This window comes from Syzygium oleosum, unplaced genomic scaffold, assembly GCF_021117445.2.
Source record: "Syzygium oleosum isolate NSW1041296 unplaced genomic scaffold, Sole_v2.1 Sole_v2.01, whole genome shotgun sequence".
NCBI lineage: Eukaryota > Viridiplantae > Streptophyta > Magnoliopsida > Myrtales > Myrtaceae > Syzygium > Syzygium oleosum.
Genome location: NW_026607485.1, coordinates 35,968,709 through 35,978,215, shown reverse-complemented (window position 1 = coordinate 35,978,215; position 9,507 = coordinate 35,968,709). Strand labels below are relative to the sequence as shown.

The 9,507-nt window shown below is 38.1% G+C and overlaps 1 protein-coding gene and 1 long non-coding RNA gene across 3 annotated transcripts; one reads left to right on the top strand and one right to left on the bottom strand.

Annotated features, from left to right (window-relative positions):
* Positions 1-581: 581 nt before the first annotated feature.
* LOC130138893 (uncharacterized) lies at positions 582-1,855 on the bottom strand. The gene is made up of 5 exons (XR_008817180.1): positions 1,786-1,855; positions 1,550-1,621; positions 1,284-1,334; positions 1,149-1,209; positions 582-1,063 (listed from the first exon to the last, which is right to left on the bottom strand). It is a non-coding gene; the product is annotated as an uncharacterized LOC130138893 (long non-coding RNA).
* Positions 1,856-1,868: 13 nt separating this feature from the next.
* Positions 1,869-9,204, top strand: LOC115681961 (sodium/hydrogen exchanger 1-like). Of its 2 annotated transcripts, XM_030606081.2 has the most exons (14): positions 1,869-2,081; positions 2,191-2,309; positions 3,100-3,197; positions 3,894-3,953; positions 4,623-4,669; positions 4,755-4,949; positions 5,364-5,410; positions 6,065-6,131; positions 6,229-6,329; positions 6,470-6,571; positions 6,901-7,039; positions 7,115-7,177; positions 7,933-8,016; positions 8,483-9,204. In XM_030606081.2, the coding sequence occupies exons 1-14, from the start codon at positions 1,908-1,910 to the stop codon at positions 8,708-8,710; spliced, it is 1,524 nt and encodes a 507-aa protein (XP_030461941.2). In that variant the 5' UTR covers positions 1,869-1,907; the 3' UTR covers positions 8,711-9,204. The 2 variants fall into 2 exon arrangements, with proteins under 2 accessions (XP_030461941.2, XP_056170391.1); XM_056314416.1 differs by lacking the exon at positions 7,115-7,177.
* The last annotated feature ends 303 nt before the right edge of the window (positions 9,205-9,507 follow it).

The window sequence follows — 9,507 nt, the reverse complement described above, 5'->3', positions numbered from 1 at the left end:
TTAACTATTAGTAAACATTTAACATAATCTTTAAACTATATGAAAATGTCTAAAAGTTCAAGAATTACATTGAATATTTGATCAAAATTCAAATAACATATTAAACAAATCAAAAGTTCACAGACAACATTGCACATTCAACTAAAGTTCAGGAACCACATCGAACAAATTAAAAGGTCGGGAACGATATTGCACATTGAACCAAAATTCAAAAATTGTGTTATTTTCCTTTTCTTTTACGATAACATGGAGCACATATTCCTTTATCAAAACGACATTATCAATGGTTGAGACATCGATGGAAATACCATGGCGGGTAGATGATCTTCTTCCAACTTGCTTCCATACCCTCACCTTGTCAATGTTGAAGGCAAAAAGAGAATAATCAACCAAGGATAAAACTAGGAGCGAAGAAGCAAACTGTAAACACTTTCAAATATCAGTCAACTTTGATAAGGCTAGGTAAACTTACACCGGTGAAAGTGAATTCAAAATGCTACATCAAGGCAACAGAAAAAGATATGCATATAACAATTCGAGTGTCATTAAAAAAATTCATTCGTTATGATCTGTTCATGATCTGTTCGACCCAAGATCTGGAATTACTCGGTTGTCAAAAAAAAATTTAAAAAAATACGACTACGATAATTTACATGTAGAACCGCTCATAATTCGATCTCTACCTGATAAAGAAAAAATTGATCAAGAATCACACAGGCTCGAAAAAATAATATCATCCTTATCGATGATGCAACCCTGCCTCTAGTAGAGATGCTATGAGGGTGAAAAAAATTAGGCCAACTTCGACTGTCGGTTAACTATGCCCACAAAATTCCATCATTCCCGATTTCCAAACTTGAAACTGGACTATCGCCGAAATCTTGCTCTACTTTTTCATTATCCGTTAGCGAATCCACATAAGGTTCTAAAAGATCTGAAGATCTTTCGGCTGGAATCCCATAATCTTTGAGAATGCAGGACGAGGCCGCCACAGCTGCTTCTCTCTCCAGGACAGCCAGATAGTTTTCTTCAAATTCAAAAACTAGGTACTTGTCCTTACATGCTAAGAAAACCAGTGAACAAATTACGAGTGTCATGGTAACCGAGGTCGTATTAAGAAGGGAAAGGGAGCAAAAGTCATCACTTACGGTCAATGAGGTGGGCGAGGTGATTAATGTTTTTTATTCGAGTGCCGTTGAACTTCAAGACCTGATAATACTTCCTCTTGAGTACATGGCAAATACTAATCTAAAAAAGCTAAAATACGCACAGTGCCATATTACCTGTTGATTGCTCATGTCTTCATATCCTATGTTTACTTCGTTTGCCAGCACCTATACATATGAAAAGGGATGATGAAATACGGTCGTGATTGAATGAGAAGGATCTGGGAGACTGCAAGATATAGTTCTCCAGATGGAATAAGACAGCAAAGGAAAGCCAAATGATTGTTTTTCTTTTGTTTGTTGATGTCTAATTTTCGGAGTAGATTTGATTGGAATTTCATAAAGCCTCGAGGGAAATCATGAAAAATATAGATACTACTAACCTGCGATAGGATCACAATTTGTTCACCTTTAAACCTTGCCAAAGAATAGCGAGCCTTTGCTAATAATTTTAGCTGCCACAAAGAGCGCATGTAAAACTCATTTCAGATGGTTAATTACAAGAATATCCTGTACTTTTGCTCTGAAAAAAAAATATAATTCTGCACAGTACATGATAATATAATTCGTCATATCATCAACCATGTAAAAAGTGTTACTAGAAATGCTTATGACTTACCCCTATAGAATCTTCACACTCTTCACTGTCCAAACAGTAAGAAAAGAATTTTGTCAGACATAATCACAATGCTATGGGCAGCGTTTGACTTCTCGGGAACAACTTGAATTCGAGGTGGCGTGATGGGGTTCGGCTTGGGCTCCGTTCTAATGAATCTAGGGATGCGATCAGAATCCGATCAAGTATCTGTGGATGCTATCACTTTGTTCGTTCTGCTCCTTTGCACTTGTATCATCATTGGACATCTTCTGGAGAAAAGCAGATGGATTAACGAGTCTATTACAGCCCTTACGATTGTGAGTTCTTCGTTATGAGATCCGGAATAAATGGATTTATGATGAAAGAAGGATGCTGTGAGCATTTTTTTCACCAAAAAATGGTTTCTGGATGGTTGCTTTCTTGCAGGGTATTTGTACTGGAATTGTTCTTCTGCTCACCACAGAAGGAAAGAGCTCGCATATCTTGGTCTTCAATGAGGAGTTTTTCTTTATATATCTTCTTCCACCTATCATCTTTAATGCTGGGTAAGTTGGAGTTTGCATTTTTTTTTTTTTTGAGAGACTAGAGTTACTAACAACCATCTATCCCATCTACCTAATAGCTTGTAATAGTCTTGGAATACGAGTGAAGGTGGGACAATCCCAAAACAAGAAGAAAGGTACATCGCAAAGAAACCAAGAAAATAAAAATGGACGTCAAGCTGATGTTACTGGTTCAGTTTCAGAGAATTGAGATAAAAAATAAATTGTAAACTTTATAATTGTAAATACTTATAGCTTGCGACCAGGGCAATCATTTGTGATATTGATAGAGTGCTAATGCAGTCATTTTGCATGAAGTTTAGGAGCCTATTAACTTTTAGATTTCAGTTTGCAAACATTTTACGAGAAACTAGAAAGTCTGGTTGACTGTTTCAGTTGAGTGGTATAATACTTACTGGTAGATTTTGTTTGGTACTTTAAATTCTTCAATCCGACTTTTGACATGGAATGGCTGCAGCATTGAATAGATTATGATCAACTCGAAATTGAAAGAGTTATTTTGTTTTTTTGAAGAAATGTTTTACTTTCCTCTAAGATTGCCGAGGTGTACTGATGTATGCTCTCTCTCTCTCTCTCTCTCTCTGGTGTGTCTGTGTGATATTTGCTTGGCACATCATGCACATTACTGTTGTCTTGGATGCTGATCTATTGTTTACAGAAGCCATCATAATTTGTGTACTTGTAATTACTTTGCATCATTCTGGGATAGGATAACATATAATTTAGTTTCACTTTCTTTCCAATGCTTTATTTGCAATTTTCATTTCCCCAGGTTTCAAGTTAAAAAGAAGCAGTTCTTCAGAAATTTCATGACAATTACTCTATTTGGGGTGGTTGGTACTCTGATATCCTTCTTTATCATATCACTAGGTATGTCCTGAATCTAATGTGGCAAACTTCTAGTTCATTACAGATTAGGCTAGAAATTTCCTTTGTCCAGGTGGAACCTCTTGAATTTCATTGATTTTGTAGAATCCGCGCACTGTTAATTGTTTTTAGGTATGTACACCGCACTGCATGATGATTTTGTTGCAGTGAAAGAGTCAAGAAAATCTGGAGAACTATTCTAGTTTTATATTTAGCATACTGGTATTGGCCCAAAAAAGGAACAGAAAATGTTAGCACCCTGGCTAATTTCCCATGTAATTAGGAAACAAGATCATTGTTACTATTCATTTTGAAAGACCATTATTGTCTTAGAGCATCTCTCAAGAGTCGCTGCTAGTTCGTCAGCCATAGAGGGCTATTTTACTTTTCGGGTCAAAATTCTTGCATAATGCCTCTCTGTTGCCAAAATATTGGCAAAAGAAATGGTTGACAAAATAGAGCTCCACAGTGAATTTAGAATTGGGTTTAGTTTAGTGCCTTGTGGAACTACAGGCTCAGGTTAGTTTTCAAGTGTCATATTCCTATCGAGTATCATGTGTGCAATCCGCCTTTTAAAAAAACAGAAGAATGATAGTTGATTTTCCAGCCAAAAAGAAGAAAGAAGAATCAGAAGAAGATAGCAGAGGAAGAGCATATGCTGCTTTGCGTGATTCTATAACTGTCCTATTGTTAATACAGGTTCTGCGCAGCTGTTCAAAATGTTGAATGTTGGCTTCGTGGAGATGGGAGATTGTTTTGGTATGTCTTATTCTTTATTTTGATTGACAGAAAGCATGCTTCCTGAAGTTAAGGGCTTCTTTACTTCAATTTAAATAAATAAAAAATACCTTTTGTTCCCCCAAATCTAAAGTATTATTCTAATTTGAAAAAGTTATGAACAAACTTTACATGGATCCACGTTTCAACATTTGCATGTTGTGAAAGTTTTAAGTGTTTTAGATTTAGGAAAAGTCAAAGTGCGTGAACTGAAAGAATTTAATTAAGCAAAAAAATAAACAGTAAAAGTCAATCCGGACAGAGCCCAAATCTTTGATGTGAGTACAGGAGCATTCTGTCTTATGTAGTCATAGAGTTTGGTTAGAAACTTAGTTCCACTCTGCATGATGAAGGGTTTATTTTCTTTACTATGCATATTGGGATTTCCAGGTTTCTTGAATCCTTTGCAATCTGTAATTACTAAGAAGAACATATACTTTGGGTTTGAGAATGGTTTTTCATGAAAAAAGAAAAAGAACAGAAAGATAGAGACTGGTTCATTTACCTTCAGTAGATCCATATATGCTATTGTCAGGTCACTCTCACTGTAAACCATATAGGTTTTACCTTCATAAAAAAAAACATTTGTTGCATATCAACTGTCATTTGCATGGTTTTCAGATATTAACTACTCCTTGCCTTGACTTGTAGCACTTGGAGCAATTTTCTCTGCCACAGACTCTGTCTGCACATTGCAGGTAAAGCTGCATTCAGTTGGCGAATGTGTTTTATATTTGGATGACAAGACGGACATTCAAATTAAGCGTTCAATTTGACGTCCAGGTGCTAAATCAGGATGAGACGCCTCTACTATACAGTCTAGTTTTTGGAGAAGGCGTGGTTAATGATGCTACTTCTGTTGTCCTCTTCAACGCACTCCAAAGATTTGATCTCTCTCATATCACCTCGGGCATTGCCACACGATTTGCTGGCAGTCTGTTCAATTTATTTTTCACAAGCACGTTGCTTGGTGTAGCTGTAAGTTTCTCCTCTCTGTTCATTGTATCCTTGATCTTTTTGTGTTCCCATTATTTTTTTTTTCCGTTGTGCAATTTGAATTTCCTGTTTGTGTTAAACATCAATCCCGTCCTCCCTCAGTGTTTCTCAGTTACTTTTAGTAATGAGAAACACAGATGAAGGACAGCTTAGTGGATGAAGCAAAGTGGTAGCAGATTTATCCAGTTTTCCTCTTAAGTACACTAGCTAATTCCCGTATTTCTTTCTGAAATCTTCAGAGCATATTTTAGGACTTTGGGGATAATGTCTGGAGTTTTAGGTGCTCGGTGCTTGCCATAGATATTAATCCATGATGCATCATTGTCTCAAGCGTTGTGTTTCTGGGATACTAATGCAGTTTTTATAGGGTGACATCTTGTTTGGTTTTACTTGCAGGTTGGTTTACTCTGTGCATATATCATTAAGAAACTCTACTTCGGCAGGTATCCGCCAGGCTTAAGTTTTCTAATACGATTTCTTTAATGTAATGGAAGTCCATCTAAATCATTTCCTCTGGGATATGGAGATGAATGTGGTCCCTTACTAGGAGTAATTTGGTGTAGTCTGCTTTCTGCCTAGATGCAGAGCACCATGGAGTTGTAGCCTGTTTTCTTTCCTGACTTTATATTATTGCCAGTAGGTTATTAGCTGAGATTTGTTAAATTAATTGGCTAAAGTGGTATTATGTGGAGACGAGGATTGCCAATATGATTTATAAGAAAAAGAAGATCTATGGCTTAACATCCTCTGAGAAAGAACAGTAAGCATGTTATAGTAATGAACAAAGTTTGGTTAGACATCCTCATAGGTCGCATCCTGAAGACATAATGAATCAGTTTGTCAGTGACGTATTGTAGACTTTGAGCTCCAGCTGTAGCATAGATGCTGCTCTGGTATCTTCAGAGTAATTTGAATTGATTATCTATCGAATATGATGGAGGCTGAACTGCCAAAGGTGCCATTGCACAATACACTGCTTTAAAAGGGTGCCTCAGAATTTTATTTTCCAATAATCAGATATATAAATTCAAGTCTTTCCGTGTTCATTTGCATCTTGAACTGTTATGAAACTGATGTTGCTGTCTTTCAATTTTCAGGCATTCTACTGATCGTGAAGTTGCTCTGATGATCCTCATGGCTTATCTTTCATATATGATGGCAGAAGTAAGGTTCATATGATTCCTTCTTAGGTGTAGCAAGTTTGGGGTCCAATTGCTTTCATTAACTGAATTTGACTGATGTAATTTTTATTTTCATGCAGCTTTTCTCTTTAAGTGGCATCCTTACAGTATTCTTTTGTGGGATTGTGATGTCACATTACACTTGGCATAATGTGACTGAAAATTCAAGAGTAACAACCAAGTATGTAATTCTCTCCTGTCAATCAATAATGCTATTCTCTGTCCTACAATCTAATTTTTCTTGATGAATGAAATTACAAAAAAGAACAATGCGGGACAAAAAAATAATGCAGATCCTATTCTGGGTTCCATTTTATGCAGGCATGCTTTTGCAACAATGTCATTTATCTCTGAGATTTTCATCTTCTTGTACGTTGGCATGGATGCCCTGGACATCGAAAAGTGGAGATCCGTAAGCAAGAGGTAGTGCTCGAATATTTACAACAATTACATTATTGAATTGGCCGCGATAGTTTGTTGCAGGATCTCTGTCTAGTTTATCGATCTGCTTCTCTCCCTCCTTTGCCCTCTCTCTAAGGGTGCACTTTTATGCTTGCTCGCATTTTGTTGGTGTGCGTATAGGTGAGATGCGAGTGCATCACACAAAATTATTCACAAGTATACACTTTACTCTCTAATACTAGTATTCTTACTTTTGCTGGGATGTCTCCTGGGTTAAGGTCCTCTTTTGGTTCTTTATATGTTGCTTTTGTTGACGAGAGGTCTTTTTCTTCCTTTGATGAATTGTGCAGTCCAGGCACGTCAGTTGGAGTGAGCACCATACTGCTTGGCCTAGTTGTCCTTGGGAGGGCTGCTTTTGTGTTCCCCCTGTCCTTCATTTCCAATTTAACTAAAAAGTCTCCAGATGATAAAATCAGTTTTAAGCAACAGGTCGGCTTTTCTAGTTCCAAGTAATTACCTTTATTAACCATCATATGAGCCAACAAATGATGGAAACCATAACAGGTGACAATATGGTGGGCTGGGCTCATGCGAGGGGCTGTATCAATGGCACTTGCTTATAATAAGGTATCACTGGGAAAATTTTGACTTATTAATGACGTTGGCTATATATTGTTAGGGTGATGCCATAGTTCCTTTTCAATCAGTCTAGTCTTAACGTAGATACAATGCAAAGGTTGGCCAATTGCATTGTGCCCTTCAAAATCAAATACACCCGTCTGCATGCATAGAAACAGAGCAATTGTATGATTTTTATTTATACGGATACAGTCACTATAGTCAATGTGGTTATCTTCCTGCATTTTTTTGTTATCTCAATTTCACGTGTAGCCCAACATTATGCGCTTTACTGATGTAACTGCTAACGTAGTTTTGTTAGGTAGCATTCCCTTTTGTATGTAGTCCGTTGTAACTTATAAGATAAGTATGTTTGCCAAACTGCTACTGCCAAATCTATATCTGGAAGAAAATTAAAAAGTTGACGATATTACCATCCTCGATATCTGTGGTGGCTCTGTGGAGTTTTTTTAGTTTACTTTGTCTTATGGTCACATAAACTTGACAGAGAACCCCTTCTAACATCCTCATATGCTTCTTAGGCTAGACTTTGGGCCACGTTTCAGTTTTCTTGGGCACTATCTGAGTATGAGCATGTTGCCTTCCTGTCAATAAGTATTTCCTCATGTCTTCTTAAGATTTCTTGGACAAAATTTTGTCCATCTCCTATTCCTCATCCAGATGATTTATCCACGATACACTGAAGCTGCATTCCTATATTTGAGTGTTGAATGTGCTAAGCTCACATTTCAACTTTCACACAGTTTACCAGATCAGGCCATACGCAATTGCGAGTAAATGCTATCATGATCACCAGCACCATCTCAATAATCCTCTTCAGCACAGTGGTAAGGGCAGTGGTTTATTTTAGCGGACTCTGGCACAATAGTACGTATACATGTATAATTTCGTCAAGTTAGAATCTGTGTGGGATATTCATATAATCCAATGGGGCTTCAGTTCACAGGCCATGTATTCCGCAAATTAAGCCTCTATTGCATGAGCAAGAAATCTGAATGGCCATTAAGCTAGATTATAAATTAATTGGAAGGTGGGAAACGTTAGCACAAATTAAGGCTTATGGTTTCTGGACTGGATGGAGGTGCAAACCCATCTATTCAGAGCCATCTCTTGTTTGGGTACCCGGCTTTACCACAGGTGATCCTAAAGAAGCCTGCATGGGCCTCAATTTAAGGATCAGTATGTCTATAGTATGAGCTTCTGTAAAAAACTTTAGACCGCACACTCTTTTTAAGAACTATGAATTAACAGCGACAAATCTGATGTATAGACTATTCTCCTCTTTTGTTGCAGGTGTTTGGGTTGCTGACCAAACCTCTAATAAGATTCCTGCTGCCCCTGCGGAAGCCTTTGAGTAGCATGGCGGAATCTGAAGCATCCTCACTGAAATCTCTTACGTTGCCTCTACTCGAAATCGGTCAAGACCCGGAAGTTGCTATGAACGGCCAAAACGGTACAACCCGTCCGAGCAGTCTACGCATGCTCTTCACAACTCCTACTCACACCGTGCACTATTACTAGCGTAAGTTCGATAATGCTTGTATGCGTCCGGTGTTTGGAGGGAGGGGCTTCGTGCAATACATCCCGGGCTCGCCGAGAGAGACGGTCGTCAGCTGACAATCCTTTGAAATACCAGAAATTTCATAATTTTGATACGCTTCGTTACACAGTGGAGCGACCCCGTGCATATATAGTAAAGGTGGGTCTGAATGCTCCATTACACGGCACTCTTTCAGCCTATTGATGAGTCTCGAGGCTGAAAATCCTGGCTTCTTAGGTTAGCAACTAATACGTGCGGATGACAGACTATGAAAATACTTATATTGGGAAAAAGATGAAGGTATTGCAGCAAACACGTTTGAGCTTTCTGCTAGTTTTCTGATGTGGTACCCAATTTCTGGGGTTGGTCTACCTTCATGGGATTCTAGCCCAACAGAGATGCCAAGTATTTGAACATTGGTTTATAACATCGTTATATCAATTAAATAAGCAGCTCCTTAATATTCTGTGTCGAATATGTCGCGTGAACCATTTCATTTTAAACGCCTTACGGTCTTGCACGTCAATTAGTGTATCGATTTTGTAGACCAATCTTAAAGCAACCACCATTGTACAGATGGTCTCCGCTCTCGTTCTGATTTTCCTTCCCTTTCTGGGGACCAGGATCCGGTGGCTGCATACCCCCGATCGGCGACAGCACAGTCCTTGTCCCATTACAACTAGTGCCTTACGAAGGAAAACAACTTGACTTTTTTGGTTTTCGGGCCACGAATGGAAGCAACCGATTCCATTATTGAATTTGTCGATTCTAGAATGAC

Bases quoted from the DNA above. Each gene is read 5' to 3' on its own strand.
- LOC115681961 (XM_030606081.2), top strand. From the start codon at position 1,908: ATGGGGTTCGGCTTGGGCTCCGTTCTAATGAATCTAGGGATGCGATCA. The intron at 6,330-6,469 runs GTATGTAATTCT...CATTTTATGCAG, and splicing joins AATTCAAGAGTAACAACCAA to GCATGCTTTTGCAACAATGT. The intron at 8,017-8,482 runs GTAAGGGCAGTG...CTTTTGTTGCAG, and splicing joins TAATCCTCTTCAGCACAGTG to GTGTTTGGGTTGCTGACCAA.